Source organism: Rhipicephalus sanguineus, chromosome 1 (genome assembly GCF_013339695.2).
Source record: "Rhipicephalus sanguineus isolate Rsan-2018 chromosome 1, BIME_Rsan_1.4, whole genome shotgun sequence".
In the NCBI taxonomy this organism is placed as follows: Eukaryota; Metazoa; Arthropoda; class Arachnida; order Ixodida; family Ixodidae; genus Rhipicephalus; species Rhipicephalus sanguineus.
Window position 1 is genome coordinate 212,130,815 of NC_051176.1, and position 20,957 is coordinate 212,151,771.

Sequence of the window (20,957 nt, forward strand, 5' to 3'; positions counted from 1 at the left end):
AGAGAGGACCGGGGATATAGCAAGCATGGTTGAGCAATTGCAACTGGTGCTCGAAGCTACCAGCTACCTGGTGGTGGCATGAGTGGGTCAGAGATGCTTTTAGGCAGCAGACTGCAATACCCCTCTTTACAAGTTTAGAGTGCGCAGACGTGAATGGTAGGATAGCCTTCTTCGAGCAGGGGTTATATTGCCAGTACACATGGTCAGTGTCAAAAGATAGCTTCAAGTCTAAAAATCTTATTTTTTTTTTTGTCGGAGGGATACTCAACTGTTAGAATTAGTGGTTTCATTTCACAGTGAAATATGTAAAAAATTTCCTGTGTTGACAACCCACTCATGTGAAGCACAAGGAAGCCGTCCACAAAATGGGAAACCTTGGCAACACTGGTCAGCGGATGGTAAGCTATGAGGCTTATGTCAAATATTGCTAACAAGAGGTTGCTAAGAAGTGGGCCGATGCTGGAACCTATGGACGTGCCATCCCGCTGAATAAAAATGGAATCATTAAAGTGCGCATCGCTTTGTAGAAACGAAAGTATCTCGACGGTGTTGAGCAGCGCGGGCACCAAGAAACGTCGACGCACTGACAGCAACATGTACTGCATGTTCTATAAGGCGACAACCCAAGCATGCCGCGCCTCGTCATGCATGACGGCCAGAGCATCGCGGAGACGTGGAGTGTGCGTTGCTTGCAAAATGCTTGTCTTCACTCAGGGTGTCTACCGAGTTGACATTTCTAAATTCCCTGAGCTTACCAAGTTTTCCCCGAGTGCTTTTGCTAAAATTCCCTGAGTGAAACAGCACCTTGTTTTATGTCAAGACACGGTGACACTATTTCGCTCGATGATGTCGCTCTCTAGCATGCATGTTACAAAAAAATGACTTAATTCCATTTGAATAGTACAGAGAATAGTTAAACCTCAATATACCGAAGTTGGTAAAAATGGCAATTTACTTCGTTATATCAAAACTTCGTTAAACTGAAATTCCACCTTTCATGCAAGGCATAGTTACCGAACGATTAATTAAATGCCACAAGAACATATTTTCTCGCCGATTAGGATGACATGCAAGATACCAGCCTTACAAATGACAACCGCTTCGTGAATGATAGCGATCGCTTGCAGGATAACTCAAACTTGTTACATCTACTGCTACCACCTCTACACACCATATTGGGCACTAACACCCAGCACGCACAACAAAGAGTACAGAACTACAAGGTGTAGTCACAGAACACCCTGACAACATTGCGCGATACGATGTGCCGTGGTTCATGGTTCCCGCATACCATGCATTAGCCGGATTATCTCCTACTCCACCGCTCCAAAGGCGAGGAGAGCATCGAGGTGCCCCTTCCCCACAGCCGTAGTGGCCGTTCGATAAGAAAAATGTGGTCACAAAATCTCGAGCCAGCGTTACCACAACTTTCGTTCCTTTTCAATAAAGTTACTGTGGATTTTCCCTGAGGGGAGCACAATTTCTTTGAGTTTCCCGAGTACTTCCAGACTATCCCAAACCCTTGAGAATTCCTGGTTTTCCCGGTCAGTAGACACCCTGTCACTGCGTTGAACAAACAGGCTACTCGCCGCAGCCGTGGATGGTCCGAGTGATGCAGGCATGAAGAACGCACAAATCCGCACATACAGTATACAGTAGAACCTCGTTGATATGTTTCCGAAAAAAAAAAAAAAAAACGCAGAAAATAGACGTACGATTCGAATCCAGTAAAAAATGACGCTGACAAGCCCATATTGAGGTGAAAGGGCAAAAAACATTTATTTCTAAAAAAACATGGAGGGACTCTTCAATTTTGAAACTCCGGGCATCTCGCTGGCAGCCAGAGCCAGCTACCGTGTAAACACGTGTAAGGGCCGCACTTTTTTTTCAAGAAAAGAGGGCCAGTTTTCAGGGTGCGGCCCATACACGCGACATTTTTTCCCCCCCCTTTTTTAAAAGTAAAAACGCACCAGTAAGCGAACGAAGAGCGTTTATTGCAGTATACGACATACTTGCTCAATTGTCGTCCCTCGACGCGTCCTCAGACTCGGAGTCCGAGATGAAAGCAACAGGTCATCAGTTTATTCCGGTGTATTCACTTCTACGTACTCCTACTGCCACGAAATAAAAGATAAATGCGCTGGTTATCCTGCCACTTTTAAGTAAACTCAAGTTTACATTCCACAAATCTCAAGTACTGGCCGGCACATATGTCCACCGCAGTGGTATAGCGGTTACGGTGTTGGGCTGCTAACCTGAAGGTCGTGGGTTCAATCCCGGCGGCGGCGGTCACATTTTGATGGAGGCGAAATGCTAAAGGCCCGTGTACTGGCGACGTCAATGCACGTTAAAGAACATCAGATGGTCGAAATTTCCGGAGCCCTTCACTGCGGCGTGCCTCATAATCATATCGTGGTGTTAGCACGTAAAACCCCAGATATCATTGCTTCGGCTGGTACTTACAAGAGCTTTGCAAGCTTTTTGGCAACTTTAACTTTCACAATCGTGTCTTTGTGTTGCCGTAGAAACTTTGCATAGAAATGCATGCAAGTTACTCAATAAAACTTTAAAATAAGTGCAGAGAGCTAGGAGTGGCGGACCGACCGGCTTGTGTCGTTCCGGTACCCGCTCGTACAACCGGGCACACAACACGTCGGCATTACTTGGTCGGCTTAGATGCACACACAACACTTCATCGAATTAGCAGTCATGTAAACACATCAGCTACAGAGCACTGGCAAAGTTCCGAACACGGCAACAGAAGAAAGAATGCGGGAGGTTAACCTCCACAAGCAGTTCCAATGGAGACTACACGGAGTACTACCAGAGAACATCTATACCACTTTACTCGAGCTAACTACAGCTAACTGCGCAGCGTGGGATCCTGATGCGACTGCAGCGCCAGTCAAAGTGGAATCGGTGGCGGTTCCGCGCGATGCGACAGAGTTTGTAAACTGAACATGGTCTAGTAACGTTGTGCCATGCCCAAGTTGGTGATGCCAATGCCGATATGGATAGCACCGATAAGTGTGAGAAGCTGAAGATAATATCCCACTTTAACCTTTAGTTGATGGGTGTATGAACACTAATGAAAAAGTTAAAATTTTTAGCCCACTTCATGAACATCTTCACACGAAGAAAATTTAAAAAAATATATATATATTCTAGTGATGATGACGATGGTTGCGTTCCCTTGTGTCATCTATCGACTACTCCTAGAACCTCTCATGCACGCACACATTTTGAATAGGTATTGGTTGAGGAAAGTGTGGGTGCGGCCCTTACGCGGATTTTCATTTTTTTAGAATATGCACTTCAAAAAAAAAAAAACGGGGTGCGGCCCTTACACGCGTTTATACGGTAGTTCCAGTCCTGACCGAAGTAACATCGTGGTCACGAGTGTTGAAATCCCGAGACAAACCGAATATTGCAAAATCGAACTCTGGGACAACCGGCATAAATGTAAGGAAAAGCTTCCGCTGTGTCAGCAGACTTAAAGTATGTGCCGCATGAGCGTCACTTCTTTCAGCATTACTGCTTGGAAATATAGGGCTAGGTTTGCCGAAAAGCGGAAGTGCTGAAGAGCGGATACTCTTGAGCATACGCATTTGGGATACGGTCACGTACGTTTGCAAGATCACGAGCGACTTGCCCCGTCTGTGAAACTGCCACCCCATTAAAGACTTAACAAGCCCAACCCTGCCCAGTGCATTTAACAATTGCAGTACAACACGATATGCAAAATCTCGCGAAAGTAATAATAATAATAATATCTGGGGTTTAACGTCCCAAAACCATGATATGATTATGAGAGACGCCGTAGTGGAGGGCTCCGGAAATTTCGACCACCTAGGGTTCTTTAACGTGCACCTAAATCTAAGTACACGGGCCTCAAACATTTTCGCCTCCATCGAAAATGTAGCCGCCGCGGCCGGGATTCGATCCCGCGACCTTCGGGTCAGCAGTCGAGCGCCATAACCACTAGACCACCGTGGCGGGATCTCGCGAAAGTGATAAGCGTCCCCGAAAGCGACAGTTGCTCATGGCTATTGCATACTACGTCGCACACTCGCGCATCGTCTCGTTTTGGCATCTGATAACCAGAAACCTACCAGATATCCTCCAGAACAAATTTTTTCTAGCAGCTCCCGACGACCCGCTGGTAAACAGAATTGTCCAGAGAAAAACGGACGCTGACTGCAATTGCGCCGCATGATGGGCGGAGCAACCCGAAAACGAACGCGCTCCGGGAGACAAGTGTGGGGGAAATTAGCGTTTTTTAGTCTTTCCGGTATTCCGGTAACGCAAAGGCGTAGCATAATACTGGATAGCGTGTGTCATAGCTGCCTCCACGTCAAGTGACGCCACCTATGGAGGATAAAAACAACTAACAAAGACGTAACCTATGTCCTCCGAGATTCCGGGATTGCCCCTCGCTAAGCCTACAGCATTGATTGTTTGAGTATGGCTCTCGAAAACGGTGCCAAATCGACACGAATGTCTTGCTGTCGAAGCTTGTGGACATGAATCTAAAGCAAATAAAAGCATCAATTCGGAGTGAACGAGCTACAAATACATTTTTTTTTTTAAAGCCATTTGAAGATTTTGACGGCCAGCGTCGCCGCCTGCTTTCGTGTCGGTGTGTGGTTGACAGAGAGTGCAATCGAGCAAATTAGAGAAGACACGGAGGGGACGATCGAACAATTTGGAAGAGACGTGGAGGGGACAATTGAGCAAAGCAGAAAGAGCGCGGAGGGGGTAAAGGCATTCCGGAGAAGCCGCTGTCGCCGCGCGGCGGCTGTCTGCCACTTCGCGCTTCGCAAGTATAACATAGGGCCCTTTTTACACACCTGAATGAGAGTTTCTGAGTACAAAACGTATCATACGACCGTAGTTTTCTGCGGTGCTGAACGTCGCTGCCGAATAATCGTATTTTCCGGGAACGTATTGCCCAAAACGTACTACACACAACTGTACTGGGTTACCTTTAATTTTCACGATTGCGAGCGTAGGAGCCAGGAAATCACACTAAGCGGGAACGTATCGACGAGGTTCTACTGTACTGCAGTAAGTGGCCTGGCATCAGCTCAACATGGCAGTACCATGCTTCAGTGAAACTATGTCCATTCACAGCAAAAGCAGTTTAATTTACTCGTGAGCTCGACATGAAAAGCCTTAACTTGTCACTGGATGGGTTCTTAGCACTTTTTAATAAAAATTCACAGGAAATAAAAAGGGGTGGGGGGTGAGGGGGATGCTTGGTTTCTAAGTGCACGTTTTCAAAAGGAGAGTCCATATACAACACTACTGATATAACGACCACTTTTCGCAGCACTTTCGAGTTCATTATAAATGGGTTTGACGGTATTTTCCGGAAGTTCGTCTACTTTGAATAGTAAGATTTCAGTGTGAATCAAATCGAATAGCAAACACCATCAGAAAACTATTTGTTTGAAAATACACACAGCCCTACTGATAAGACACACAAATGTCCCGGTCCCTTCGAGTTCATCTTAACAGGAGTCTAATAGATTAACAACATGTAACAACACTCACTTCGTCGTCATCCAATGCAGGCGCACCATTGTGCCTTCCTGAAGTTTCTCAGAGCTGTGATCCTCCTCTGCACCATCAGCATCCTGTGGCTCTGTAAAGAAGATGAGTAGCATGAAAACATAGCTTTGCCACGCTGACAGTGGTTCCCACTGAAATCTTCTTTAATTTTTTTTTCCCGGGATAATTGTTAATAATTGTTGGGGTTTAACGTGCCAAAACCGCGATACGATTGTGAGAGCCGCCGTAGTGGAGGGCTCCAGAGATTTCGACCACCTGGGGTTCTTTAACGTGCACCTAAATATAGGCACACAGGCCTCAAGCATTTTCGCCTACATCGAAAATGCGGCTGCCGCAGCCGGGATTTGATCCCACGACCTGCGGGTCTGCAGTCGAGCACCATAACTACTATACGATCGTGGCGGGTGGTGGATAATTGTTAGGCAGTCTAGATAATGTATCCGAATTACTGTGGTCTCCTTTGCAATGACAACTTCTTACCCAAAGTTTTTTTTCCATCACGAATAATGGGTAAGAGGTTGTGGGGATTGAGGCTTGCCCGTCGCCAGTGCGCGGGTTTTCGCCTATTTCTGCCATCCTCATGTCCGATCATGTCGCTCCCCTCCTCCGCCATCCTACGGCGCTGGGCGAGCGGGGATGACGTTAAACCCCCTCACCCCGGCGCCGGATCTCGACGGTGGCGCCGCGCCGCGTTCGAGTCTCGCGAGACGTTTTGCGCGGCGGGGGAGCAGACTCTCTCTGGACCTCGTATTTTCTTTCCCGTCCGTCGGCTCCTTTGTTTGGGCTCGCTCGGACGGAGTTCGCTAACGGTGCCTTGCGCCAGCGGCGAGCGCTTACCTTACGTTGTCCTTTTCCGAACGCTAGGCTGAAGAGCGGTGCGGTGCCTCTGCGCGTGGTCATACTACGCCGAAACCGTACCTATCGAAGCCAACGCGAGCGGAGTTTGCCCTTGCTCGAGCGATCGGGCCCTGTGGTCGCAGATCGTAAGAGTACGCAGCATAGTCGCGAGTGTCCGTTTCCCTGAGCGGCGTGTCGTCGTGAGCCCTTTTGCCCGCGGAGACGTTCTAGCGGCACCCTTTGTGTTGTACTTTCGCCCGTGGCGTGGTTAAGCCTGTTTTGCTTCTCCCGCCGCCTTTGGGAGCGGGCGTTGTACTGCGTTTGTGGTGTTGCTGCAGGCAATAAAGTGTTGCTGATTTCGAGAGCAGTACTGTGTACTTGCCGCGCTACGCTCGGCGCCTTGTTTGCGCTCGAACGTACGTATGCAGCGGCGCGCTAGTTCACGCGCGGCGACGGCAGACGCGGCCCTGTGGCTCGCTAAGTCCGAACCCACGCTAGTGGCCGTACTCCTGTGAGATACGTGCACACAAGGTTAGGTGGCATTAGCCAACCCACTAGAATCAGCACATGCTGCTGTGACACAGTGGGTATAGCAGCCTTCAATGAACTTAGACCTGTGTATTAAGTCTCTGTGCATGGACCTCTCATGTCATTTCCACAAAAAGCATTATGCACTGCCTTTGCACTCATGACAGAAGTGAACTACAGTCAATAGGTAATGGGTCAATTACCTATTGAACAGCAACATTATCTAGACTGCCTAACATGTCATCCACTACTGTTGGTGCCTCCCTACATCAAGCTTTCTGCCATTTATATTCCAACATTATTCTGCATCTTTTATTTTGACCTTTCAGTGCTTACAGCTATACATGATCAGTACAAAACAGCAACATTGACGCGACACTAATAATATGAGGTGATGGAAGGTAGTCATATTTCAGAACAACACATTTCTTGTTCCTTTTATTCTCGCTACATGTTGCTATGATAGTGAAGCAACACATCACAAAGTGGAGACTACAAAAGGTATGACAGTGAGCTCTTCGGCAGATTGTCTTGGCACTGTGACAGCAATTAAGTTGTTTATAAACTGCAAAGTGTCCAATGCTGAGGCCCACGTAAGTGTCACAATGTCTCATGGCATTTTAGGAAGGCTACATATCTATGGAAGGCCAGAAGGCTTCCTTCTGAAGATAGTGCTGATCTTGAAATCCAGTTTTCCCTGTCATGATAATCAAGGCTTTACTGTATGCGATTTGAAATTTTTAATAAGGCAGCAGCAAAAGAATCTGCTGTGTGTGCAACACAATGCTTCTTATCACATGACCCGACAGCAGACGCTTTTGAATCTAACAGCATCTATGTGGTGTCAACAGTCACTGACCTGCTGCCTGGAGGGGAAGGGCCAAGAATTTACACCAGCTACAGTCGCCTACGAATTTTTCGGACTCCAAAAATTCGTATGATGGATATTTGCGACTTCATGAATGCACCGTCAAGGTTCCCATACAACTAATACATTTTCGCGACTGATTTCTCGGACGAACTTATGCCCAGAAGTTAGACTTTTCGGACAAAATCGCTCGTTTCGAGCCATGCCGCTTGATTTTCAAAGCCGTCATGTTGGGTTTTCCGCTGGCTTGGTACATTTTGGCTTTCAGTGGCCAGTTGTATAGCCTCCTAGATTGGGAGCGCGCACAATCTCCCGGTTCCAGAGGCCATGCCTGCTCTTCCTTGGCTGACAAAATGCTCTAGGGGATTAAACTTTTTCAGTCCGCCTTATCGTCATCATTACTATGCGGGTAGCTTCGTTCCTTTTTTTCCCCGTGTGTTTGTAATTCCAGTTGGTAATCCGCACGTGGTCTTGTTGGTGGTGCGTCAAATGCGCTTTTGAGATGTGCGTGTCACATGTTCTCTGCTGTTGCCGTTGCTCAGTGGTGATGGTGTTCGGCTGCAGAACTGAAACCCGCGAGTTTGATCGCGGTGGTCACCTATCGATGGAGGCAAAATGCTGGAGGCTCGCGTGCGGTGTAAAGTCAGTGCAGGTTGAAGAACCCCAGCCCTTCACTACCACGTTAAATAAACCGAGACGTTGTGGGCACCTTTTGTTTTCGGCTTCAAATTTTGTGTGCTTGGTGCAATGGGCCACGTCCTGTGCTGCCCGCAACAGTCGGCAACCACGATCAACAACGATCAACAATGCGCCGACGTCACTGTAGCCCCCCCCCCAAAAAAAATCCGCTCGTCTGCTGGCTTAGCGTGAAGCAGGGCAATATTAAATATTCTTTAGGGCGCTCTTATCCAAATAAAATTCATTTTGATGTTTTAAGGATTTTTTTCCGCCTGTTCCAATTTTTTGAACTATTTGGCGGTCCCCCCGCCAGGTCCCGAAAATCGGATGGCGACTGTAATATGGTTTGGAATAGGGGCCCCAAACACGTTGGGGCCCCCAAAGAAATAGCGTCAAAGCCACTGCACATGCACGAGCCACAAACTCTGGGTTTTATATCAAACATGCTGTTTATCGACTATAGGAGGAGCATCAAAACTTGCCCCAAAAACTCTGTGCAAACAAACATGGCAGCACACATCGAAGCGACGGCTATCATCAAGAGCCAAAGTGTCCCGATTTCTGAGTAATTGATGAAGTTTTAATAGAGAAATACTGATGTAGGCTACCATTTTCGCTATTCGTACCAGATAAAACAAAGATTGGTCAAAAGATAGTTTAAAAGGACAGAGCGGTGGGCGAGTTGGTACTCCATTACTACGAAAAACTGCGCAAAATAAACAGGGACAGGTAAGACACACGCACAAGAGCAGCATCTTACGTGTCCCTGTTTATTTAAAATAGCCAGCGGTTTTAAGAAGAGTCCTTGATTTGAGAGCTCCTAGGCCTGAGGTGGCTGGTGACTCGTAGCTGGATTGTTTTGGCTAATGACAAGTAATTCAGACCTTAGACGCATAGAATTGACGTTGGTAACCAGCTAATTCATTACCAATAAAGGTCTGAAATGACAATTTTCAAGAATACACTGAAGCCAAATTGTATCAACTGTCTATTATTCATCCTCTCTTCCCTTTCTAGCCGTTGTAGCGCTGCGATCAGCGCAAAACCCTATTCTCTATGTCGTACCTCCTATGTAACCCAATGCCAGCCCACACACAGTGTTTTGGGGCACCAAACTATCAGGGCCCGAATTCCGAAGCTCTCCAACGTGTCCATTTGCTTTTCCATTTAAACTATTTCATAGAAAATATTGTTCCAAGATATGTCATTCGAGATTCTTATTTTCCCATTTCCTGTTTTCATGCCTATATAAAATATATTATTGGGATATATATTTATAGCAATTAATCCAACTGATATGAATGTGACCTGCATTAAGTTCAGGCAGATTTACCCTTCCCCAGCCTCTGCCGGAAGCATAGGAAGTGGGAACGTTGCCAAGGAAACTTTCTTCGATTTTATTCTCACCCTTACATCATCCTTGTATGCGTAAATAATAATCATTGTTGTAATAATAAACTGAGAAAATAAAAAGAATGCTCATCGAAGTGTCACAACTTTCACTTTGAAAAACATAATAGACAAAAATTATTTTTCAACTGCTTAGGTGGAATAAATTAACGGTTGACAACACGTTAACGATGAGCAGAACCAATACGCAAACACACAACGAAAATGCCCACGCAGGATACTTAATCCATGTTTTGAGCATACCCTTACGTGCAGGCTTCTTCATACGGCGACGAGATGCTGTAAATGTGAGGGTAAAGAATGCAAATTGAAAGAGGAGGCAAAGCACAGATTGTAAGACACTTCACACTCAAACCCAACTATATTGAATTCGGGTAAACCAAACTACACTGAACTCCCGTTAAGACGAACTCGGTTAAGACAAATTCTCGCTTATGCTGAACAACAGAGAACCGTTTGTTTGGTTTCCCACAGACTCAATGCAAAAAAAATTCGCTTAAGACGAACCACCCAACTGTACTCTTCTGTGAAGACGAACTTTCGCGGTGATCGACAATGCTGGTGATTCTGCGAAACGAACACTGCAGTCTTGGTGGGCATTCAGGCGACTGAGAAAAAGAAAAAAAAGCAAAAAAAAAGCGCTTCCTGGAGCAAACACAGGAAGCAAATCGCGACGGACGACGCAGAGGGCGTGAGATAAAGGAAAAAGAATGTTCAATTCAGCGGATAAAGCCGGTATCCTCCTCACCCCCAGCCTGTGGGTGGGGGAGGTGCGGGCTTTATCAGCAAAGAAAGCAACAAAAAGAGCACGGGGATTTACAACTGGGACCCCCAAGCCATTGCGTCCTTTTGTATTGCCCCTCAGGTCTTCCGTTTCCCAGCTGGAGTACAAAAAGGAACAGAAGAACACAAGAGCTTGGGGCCCCTCCGCCCTGATCAAAGGGGCACACGCAAGGGGAGTGAAGGAAAAAATAAAGAAAAAGCGACAACAGGAATGAAAATTGTCTGTGCATTACAATCGAGTACGAAATCGAAACAGTTTGCGGTCAGTGGGGTCAGGTGCATTGTCATTGCCATCACACAATGGCGGCCGAGCACATTTTGTGGTCAGCTCGCGTCGGTTTAGGACCTGTGCGCGTTGTATCTGTTCCCACTGAAGCGCAAATTGTGATGAGCCATTTGGTTATGGAAGTGCACGACGAGGGAAGCCTATTTTGTACACTGAATATAGCTGCGTCCTGTCTTTTCCGTGTGCGCGATGCTTGTGACCGTGAGTAGCGCAATGAGATATCTTCAGCAGCAGGGTTCTGTTTGGTGTCGCAGAAGTCTGTTGCCAGACTTGGGGGTATTTGCCCTTGCAGTTCCAGCTTTCCCGTAAGGTTGCTGTTAGCTTTCCCGTAAGGTTGTAATCCGCTGGCAGGCGCTTTGCCCGGCTTCGAGAGACGTTTCAACGCTATTGGCCTCGAGGAGTTACGGAGTCGCCCTCTATCGGACGCGCCTCGATTGCGTGCTAGGCAGGATACCACCGGCGCGCTCCCCATAGGTTTTGCTGTCGGCGCTCTACAAAAACACCTCGCGGAAGCCCTCCAGGGCATTTCTGTAAGTACTTTCGAAATGAACTGTGTTCTTTACTGTCAAAATAATCATTTTCAACAAACTGAAAGCACAAGATAGTCTACAGTCGCTGTCTCTTTGCAGAAAACCGAGCACTCGCTTCACGCTGTCACTGCGTTGGAGACCCCTGAACCGGCTTCTTGAGTGAAAGGTAGTCGCTGGCTAAGTGCAAACTATCTCGTTAGAGTAGACTGTCTGTATAACCAAACGGAGTATAACAGAAAGAAGCCTCAAGCCAGCGATCGCACGGGTTCGCGACCACTGACGGTGCCTCTGCATGTATGAGCGTCTGCATGTATGTTCGTACTGATGGTTTCGCTTTCGCTACGAGCGCAATTTGGCACCGCGCTGTGAACTTTAGGCCGCAAAATATGAGAATTTGTGAGTAAACAAACAACTACTGTTGCGCGGACGCTATCAGAGCAGTTCAAAAACAATTTCCTTACAACTGCGGCTTCGGTGCGCATGGCAACTTTGTGATCTGCCACCCCGACGATTCAGTGTTTTTTTTTCTTTTTCGGTCTAAATTCGGGTACGTTTCAATGTCATTCGACAAGTTGTCTCGCACTGCGTATTGATCGGTCTTCTCAGCGGGCAAATGCCGCTGCTTCTGTTTCTTTATTCAGCGCATTCGTTTCGTTTGGTGCTCACACAAAACGTGAGCAAATGTGACGCCTTTTTTTAATGCTCCTTAATTATTGTTCCGTATGCATTCCAGTGAACTTGCCGCTCTCTGTCATCAACAAATTCATAGACCAAAGCTTCACCACTTCGAGATTGCTGGTGGAAGGAGAACCAGTCCACGAGACCGAGCATGTAGTAGCATGCGACGCCTAGGAAAAGAAAGAAAATACAGTAACGTTTGCCGGACTTGTTCTGCAAACGTCGGCTGTGAACTAGGACCCACATGAACTTGAAATAGCGGTGAATAAAATAGAAGGTATTGCAGCAACCAGCAGCCGCAACACAGGATAGTAATTATTTGGCGTGCACCCCAGCAATTTTGGCAGCAGTGTCGTGTCTAACGCCAACAGGGTGGCATCTTTCCCACGTAAATAAATGAGGCTCTAAGAAAATACATGGGGTTGGCCGGTGGGCCGATCACGGAGGCGATGCAAAATTTATGTAGCTTATGAAGCAGTGCATGCCTCATCAAATGGGAAGGTTGCCCGTCGGCGTCCCGCGTCGGCGGCGTCAACACGAGTGATGCAAAAAATAATCGTCACGTGATGGTGTCACTATATGACGTCATCATGACGTCACAGATCGCCAAAATATGTAGCGTCATTATGACGTCACATAATGTGACATCACATGATGACGCATTCATACGTCACGGTCACTTTGCATTGCCTCTGTGATCGGTCACGCTTTTGGAGGGGGGCGGGGGAGAATCAGTACATCGACTGACAAGAAGATGGCTTTCGCCTTCTAGTCATCTGTAGCGAATGCATAAGGGACCCTGTGCGTTTTTTAATTTAACGTATCTAAACAATGACTTGTGCATCTGCAGCCGATTTTGTGGACGCTGAGAACGGGGCCGACGATCAAGATGTCGCATTGGAGGGTTCTGAGATGGCATCGCACGTGGTAAAAGGTTGCGCTTTTACCATCCTGTGGGAGATAAGCATCATTTGCCGGCGGGAAGCGTGCGCGAGCCATCGTCTCGCGCGCGCTTCGGTGAGTAACAGCTGTCTGTTACTCACCGAACATCGCAGGCCGGACGCAGTAACAAAAGTCTTCGTCGCGGAAGTGCTTGTTGCACACAAGACTCGTAGCGGATGGCTACTTGCCGGTTCTTAGCTTTACAACCCATGCTTCACGCTGTTTCTTGTCCCGCGGTTACCGGTGCAGGCTGACACTGGGCTCCTTTGCGTAAGCGCGGCACTGCGGCACCGAGCGGTAGAGCCCCATGTTCGTCGCCTTCGGAGGCAGCCACTCTATTACAATTGTTTCAATTGAGTAAAAAATGAGAGAAAACTTCCGAATTTGAACAGACCGCAGCGCATGTGGGACTTGAAACTCGTTTTCAAAGCACGCGGCAGTGCGCCACAAGCAGCCGACGTGGCCGCTGAGACCACGTGATCCTGCCAAGCACGTCACGCCGACGGTGGCGCCGGCGTTTCCAGTGGTGGGCCTCGAGGCCAATAGACATCGATAGTTTCCCACAAACGGGAGTACATTATTTTCCTGTTGCTCAATGAAGGCCCTCTGCGCCCTTCGGGCGCGGAAACCTAATCATGGCTTCGCCCTCGCTTCGCGAGTGCGGCCATTTCAATGCCGCACTAGCGAGTCGGTCGCGAGTGCGGCTGATTGGCCGAAATGGTCGCGAGTGCGGCCATTTCATCAATGGCCGGTTGGCAGGGTCTCGGTCACGCGCTACTAGCCGCTATCACGGCCACGCGCTGTTTAGCCCGCGAGCCTGCCCCTTTGGGGCAGGTGTGCGTCCGTGCCAGCGTCCGTCGTGTGCCCGTGTCACTGGAGCGCACGTAACCCAGGAACTTTACGGGAAAGCTGAAACTGTAGGGGCAAATTTAGCCGCCAAATCCAGCGGCAGTCTGGCAACAGACTTCTGCGACACCAAACAGAACCCTGCCTCTTCAGCTGCCCGTCGATCAGGAAAAGTTACTACGGGCCGAAAATGGGAAAATATCCGGACCTCGAAGAAAACCTTGCCGATTTGCTTAAGCAACTCAGCGTATCATGACTTTGTCAAGGCAACAGCACGCAACCGAGGCGTATCCAGAAGTTATCATAGAGCCAGCAAAACAGGCTCACAGAAGAAAAGGAACTGCCAGGACAATAAATTTACATTATTTGAAGGAAAACTGTGCTTCTCTCTCTCTCTCTCTTTTTTTGTAATCGTCAACATAGGAGTGTGCTACGGTTTTATTAAAATGTGGTAGCAGTATCTTCATGAAAATTTTTCATTTTTGAACCCGCAAAATCAGCTGCTCGTACGATTCGTGTAAATACTCTGCTTGAAGGCATAGTGTTTATCTAGATGAGCCAAATAAATATTTTTCTTCTCTTTTTGCCCCCATTGTAAGTCTACTCTATTCAGTGTTTTCTATAACACATTTGGATGCACTTGGCATGTTAGCATGTCTCTTTTTGGGGGTACTTCTGATAAGCCGAACTCCTGATAAGACGAACAGATGGCCGCGGTCCCTTCGAGTTCGTTTTAACGGGAGTCTACTGTATCCCTTATATTGGACTGTTTTGGAACACGACAATGCTTTGTCAATGCATACGAAAATCTACGGCTACCTCGAACAAAACTAGCCAGAACACTTCATACATCGAACATCGGTAAGCACGAAAAGCCCCAAAAAGTTGGCTTTTTCTCGTGGAAGGAAGATTTCCTGCATGCGTTTTGAGAGAGTGAGTGGTGTCATTAGGAGCGCACTGGACAGAGCGAGTAAAAACTACTCCTTGCCACCAAGTGCTCTGCACCCAACAGCCCATCAAGTTTGGTTGTCGTTCACTTCCCTATGGTAATACGCTGCTTTGTTAACGTGACGGCTGTCCTGAAACGAAAGAACCTGCTATTCTTCGCAAAGCTAGTGATAATCAACAGATTTGAAAGTGGAGCAAACAGATCCGACGTCACTGCAAGGCCGACATTAGGGCCCAAACAGACTAGAGGCCCGCTGCTTCCGGCGGTTGATAACTTTGCACAGCTGTGTATAATGTTCAGGCAGCCTTTTACAACTCCTATTTCTGGCCCAATGATTCACGAGAGTGTGCAAAAATTTGCTTTTATGCTTGACAGACCTGAGCTTTGGGTGAAGGTCATGCGAAGGATGTCAAGAGTGTCAGCAGTTAAATACGGTACGATTGCAAGAAACAAACGATCCAGAACTGCTTTCACCATTGTGGTCTCAGCGTTTCTGGTGAGGCTGGTGCTAACTCTTCATCTGGTGAGTGTGATGAATCCCTCAAGGCTTAACTGTACTGATTTGTGGTGCCAGCTGTCTAGCTTTCTAGGTGCCATTTCTGATCGGATGCTGACACTACCAGAGAGTTTGTTGTTGACAGTAATAACGACTTGATGAGTTCTGATATGCCCGCCTTTTAAAATGTGCTTCATGGAATGAGCCGCATTTGCCACTACTACGTGTCAATAGAACGCTGTGGAGTTTACTACTCTTAGCCACTGGACAATGTTGAAAAGTGCAAAGCTGACCAGAGAATTTTCTGCGTCGATGTGCACACGGTGCATTTCTATATATGGTATAATGAACTTTGTTTTATGAGATGTGTTATTTACATTGATAAGTTCTTTAAAAGTTTCATACTGAACAACACAATATATTAAAAAATTCTGGTTTATTTGCTATCTCGATATATACTCAAACCTCATTATAATGTAATGGGATATAGCGAAATAATTAGAGCTGTGCGAATAGCAAAATTTTGGGTGCGAAGCGAATTCGAATATTGAAGTGTGAGTGCGAATCGAATCGAATATTTTTCGAATATTTCTAGAATATTTTTCGAATACTCGGAGCAATACGAGAGTGGAATGAGGTGAAGCATATTGAAAATCTGAAGGGGTAACTTTCAATCGGACGTTGACTGTATTTGTATTTGGGAAGTTGGAATAGTTCGAATAGTAAAATTCCAGTGCGAATCGAATCGAATAGCAAACACTATTCGAAAAATATTCGAAATTTCGAATATTCGCACACCCCTAGAAATAATGGATATAACAAAGTAAATGAAATCTCCCTTCAAATCTCCACAGAGAACCATGCATTTGCAACCTCACTGTAACAAAGTAAAATTCACCTGTCAATCGATATAAAGAACTATATTAATCTAAAAACAACCTGACCACAGTGCATGAAGTATATCGTTTTCCGTGGAGTTCCAACACTCGTTTGGCATGGCTGTTTTAGAAATGCTCGCGTCGACCTCGCGGCCATGCGCAGCCAGGAGGGAGGAGAGGGCGGGCGGGCAGGCCACGTGACGGCAGTGAGAAGTGGCACACTGTAGTGCAAGGTGGTTTCCTTCTCTTTCAAGAACTGGTTCGCCAGGCAGTCGAGGGTTGTGTGTGCGTCTACACAGTGCGCGCGTTTTTTGACAATGACGGAGATCAGTTGAGTGCGGTCGCTGCGCATCGTGCACTCTCAGCATTTGTATGCCTTGTGTGTCGCGTCTTCTCCTCGACGACGGACCTTATCGCTGCGCACCGTAGTTTCTCAGCCTTTGTATAGTCACATCACCGATTTCACGGATGAATTTTTTTGCAATTATGTGAACGCCGATGCCGACGCAGTCAATATAGAGGAGCTGACCGACAGTGCTATTGTCGCAGATGTCACCGGACAAACCGACACAAGTGACAACATTGTCGCAGGCACTCGATGTGGTTGACCTATTACATCATTACTTCGGCGGCCCTGGCAGCGACGGCGAAAATGGCCTCAACAAGGTGGCCACCGCTGAAAAGGAAGTCTTTCACTCGCGATGTCCAAAACAAAAGAGCATCATGGACTTTTTTCCAGCTAGCTCTAGCAGACAATAAAATAGGTAGTGTGTGCATTGAGCAAGCAAACTATTTGTCTTCTGTGCAATGTCCGTCACATGTATGGTCGCGTAGAGTGAGCCGCGAGGCAGTCTCCTTTGCAGGCTTATCATTGTGCACCCAACTGAGCATACATTGCCGTAAATTGTTACAATTGATATAATGAAATAATGGATGTAACAAAATAATTATGGCTCCCCCCAACTTCGTTAAAACGAGGTATGAGTGTATCCGGGTTTGGCTATATAAAGGCAATGCCCTGCAATGGCTATAGAAAGGCAATTTGCTTTATATCTATTAACTTGTCCGAGAAAGAAGAGCAAAAGGAACCATGATATTAGAACACACAGCCCCAAGTTACCTGTCACAAATATTTGAAAATACAAGCAAAATAGGAGATGACCCCAACACAAATTTTCAGATCTCTAGACGCTATATTTCACTCCCATAAACAAGCTGCTGCCAATGGCAGCAATGCAATAGCAGAAGTCGGCCCACCATGGCTGCAAGCCTGCTCGGCCTACTGACGGTGTTCACATGGCCTCCACGAGGCAACTGTTGCCGTGGAGGCGTAACATGACAGTTATGTTAGTCATCCCAATGTATGCGGCTGTGCTATACATGCATGTGCGTGTGTCTGTGCTATACATATGGTAATAGAATGTAATACTATATTTTTTTGCAACGCTAGTGATATGCGGATTACACTGGACGATGAAGCATTGAGACTACAGCAGCTGTGACAGCCAAAGAAGCCGTAGCAAAGATGATAACAATGGTGAGGACAGGAAGTCAAGTAGTCCGACCAACGACTAGGCTAATTCATTTCTGTTGTGGCATGCACCTACGTGCCTGCATTTGTTTTCTTTCATGTGCAATACAAGGGTTTAAAGGGACACTAAAGAGAAACAATGAATCAGTTTAGATTGATAAATTGTACTCTGAGAACTCGAATGTCATTATTGTAGTCCTCATAGGTTTATTAATATAGGAAAAAATGAAGTTCAAAGTATCATTTTCAAATTTCGCGCCAAAATCACTGCGCGTGATTTCAAAGTGTACTTATTGTATTTTGCCGCCATTGGCCCAACGAAATTTCCTCAAACTTGGTATGTTAAGTCTATTGCCCCTCAGAGGACAATGTACTTCATTTTTACCGATTAGGAACTACGTAGGCCCTAGTAGGCACCGTCAAAATATGTGACGTCACTGCGATTGGTGTGGAAACCTCAAGGTGGCGTCGCCACCCATATTTGGTTTTTGAGCATTTTCTCGCTTACTAAGAGTCTTCTTGCAGCAAGTGTGGTGTTTTTGGTATCATGAAAAAGTAGTTTACTAATACGAGAAAAATCGTTTTGCTCTTTAGTGTCCCTTTAACTTTGAACCAAGCAAACTTACAATCACGTAAACACAGTAGAATCTTGGCGATACGATCACGACTTATTTCTGTGGTCACGGCCAAGACCATCAGCCCACAAGGTACTGGAGTACAGTCGTTGCGAACCGATTACCCCAGCAATGTTTGATACGAATGTACACTGCCCCGCAGATATGAAAAGGTGATGCCCGCACAGGTAACACCTTTTCACTGCAATCACGTGCGGGTGCGAGGAATTCAAGAGCAAGTATGCATGCTATGTTGCCAATTTGGTTTCACTAACGCTGGTGTTATGAGGGAAAATGTGCCAAAATTGGGAAGGGGACATGAACTGTCACTGGACAAGGACCTTTTGTCTCTTAATTAAACACGTGCATGTGGTGCTTAATTACAAGTACCGTTCATTCAAGTACCATTCATTCAGAGCAGTCATGCAGAGCGGTCTATGACATTGCTGCGGCTCTGAGAAACAATCATAAGAAATGTACACCAGTTTCCTTTTGCTGCATTGAAGGCATACAGTATGCTACTTAATTTGGCACAGTTTTCTATGTTGGTTGGTGACACGAATTTCGGCTCACATGAATATTTTTTATGACCCTACGATAATCATATCATCGAGATTCTACTGTACAGCAATTTCATCCACTCCCTCATGTAGCACAGTGTATGAAAATGAAACTTGCCTGCATCAAGGCGATTAACATGCTCTGTGTCAGTGGATGGCTTGAAGCGACACCGCACTGCTTCAACCACTGTGAAACTGAGAACAGGCAGAACCACCGGAAACGCAGCTAGAGTCACCAGTTCTGCCTTGGTGTCTTGTTGTACCTGGCCAACATACATGACCTACACAAAAACAAAAGGAACAAAGAGGCACTTATTACATCCTTTCAGGCATGTTTCACTGTACAGACAACGCCCTATTTTTCGGACTCCATAGCGGCCATGAAATAGTCCGAAAAAATGAAATCACACTTTTTTATACTGCTCAAGAAGTCAAATCGCCACCGCCACGCCTGCAGCAGCTTCAATACCTGCCAGTACACTTACCAGGCATTTTGGTATGTGCCCAGGCTCTCTTGAACACATTCGGTACCTGCCGCGAATCCCGCATGAGCGCTGCCGATACCAGCAAATCGAGAAAAAAATTATAATGTATGGAGGGTTTGGAAACGATACGTAACACAAAGGGTATGGCGGAGGAGCGGACAACTCGCCCGGCTTTCCGCGGTATGCTACTGTAAAAAAATCTTCACCGGCACGCCACATTTGCTGCTGTGAGAAGCCGATCGTTTCTAGTTGTGTGCAGCACGTTGCCTACTAAGTTCCCACTGTCTCTTGCTGATGTACCATACTCATGCGTTTGCTGCGTCTCTTGCTTGCTGTACCACACGGATGCATTTGTCTTTTAGCAAGTTACAGAAATACGGTAAGGTATTATGGTACCGTGCCTCCTTTCTCGCTTGTTGTGCTTTTGCCGCTCCTAATTCCAGTGAAGGCAACCCAACACCACAGAACCTTTTTCAAAAGTAACTGTGGAGTTGTCACGCCTCGTTATTGCTTGTCAGCCTACGCACTGTTAATGAGGAACCAGTCGTTCGTGGGACGCACTTGCCGCTCCTAATTCCAGTGAAGGCACACCAACACCACAAAACTAGGGGTGTGCGAATATTTGTAATTTCAAATATTTTTCTAATAGTGTTTGCTATTCGATTCGATTCGCACTGGAATTTTACTATTAGAACTTCCCAAAAACAAATACAGTCATTGTCCGATTTAAAAGTGACCCCTTCAGCTTTTCAATTGGCTTCACCTCATTACGCTGTCGTAGTGCGGCAAAGCTGCCTTTAGGGCTCCGTTACGGTCGCAAATGTACTAACTCAAGAAAACGCTGGTTCCAACATGGAGATGAAAGATGTGGCAGCGGTGGGGGCTCAATTAATGCTGTTTTGGACCTGAAATTTGGGCGGGAAGTCCGAAAAATCAGAAGCCGAAGCTTTTTAGCATCCAAAATTTCACGAGGCAGATTTGGAACTCCGGAATTGAAGGGAGAACACTCTTGTCCGCCGCATCAGTTGGGCTTCCACAGAAGTTGAAAGAGGAGGAGAGGCTGAGGAAATGGCATCTTTGCCTATCGCGTGTGAAGTGCTGTCGGCAACACTTTGCTTGCACCAAATCATGTATATAAATACAATTCGGCCTCTACATTGCCTCATTTTTGATAAGACAACTATGAAACACCACCCCGCCAGTGCTTCATCAACCTAGTGAAAAGAAACACTTTCATGTTGCTATCTCATAAGAATATGCTTAGAAATCCTCTCTAACATTTTTTTTCTGCAATTTTGCTTCGTAAGTATTCGAAAAATATTCTAGAAATATTCGAAAAATATTCTATTCGATTCGCACTCACACTTCAATATTCGAATTCGCTTCGCACCCAAGATATTGCTCGAACCCCTTGCAACAAGGCTTCTGTCAAGGAAGTAAGTTCATATTATAAATTTCTGCATGCACAAATAAACACATTGTTG

At 46.4% G+C, this 20,957-nt stretch overlaps 2 protein-coding genes across 2 annotated transcripts in view; one reads left to right on the top strand and one right to left on the bottom strand.

The window, feature by feature from the left end:
- The window catches only part of LOC119406858 (enhancer of mRNA-decapping protein 4), a 202,582-nt gene that overhangs the window by 77,254 nt on the left and 104,371 nt on the right, over positions 1-20,957 (bottom strand). The window contains exons 12-13 of the mRNA XM_037673612.2: positions 19,107-19,269; positions 5,557-5,647 (exon numbers count right to left, since the gene is read on the bottom strand). Of these exons, the coding sequence (XP_037529540.1) occupies positions 5,557-5,647; positions 19,107-19,269 (254 nt within the window). The remainder of the gene's footprint in view (positions 1-5,556; positions 5,648-19,106; positions 19,270-20,957) is intronic.
- The window catches only part of LOC119406972 (small nuclear ribonucleoprotein-associated protein B), a 373,302-nt gene continuing 363,504 nt past the window's right edge, over positions 11,160-20,957 (top strand). The window contains exon 1 of the mRNA XM_037673794.2: positions 11,160-11,170. The gene's annotated coding sequence lies outside the window, so the exon portion shown is untranslated. The remainder of the gene's footprint in view (positions 11,171-20,957) is intronic.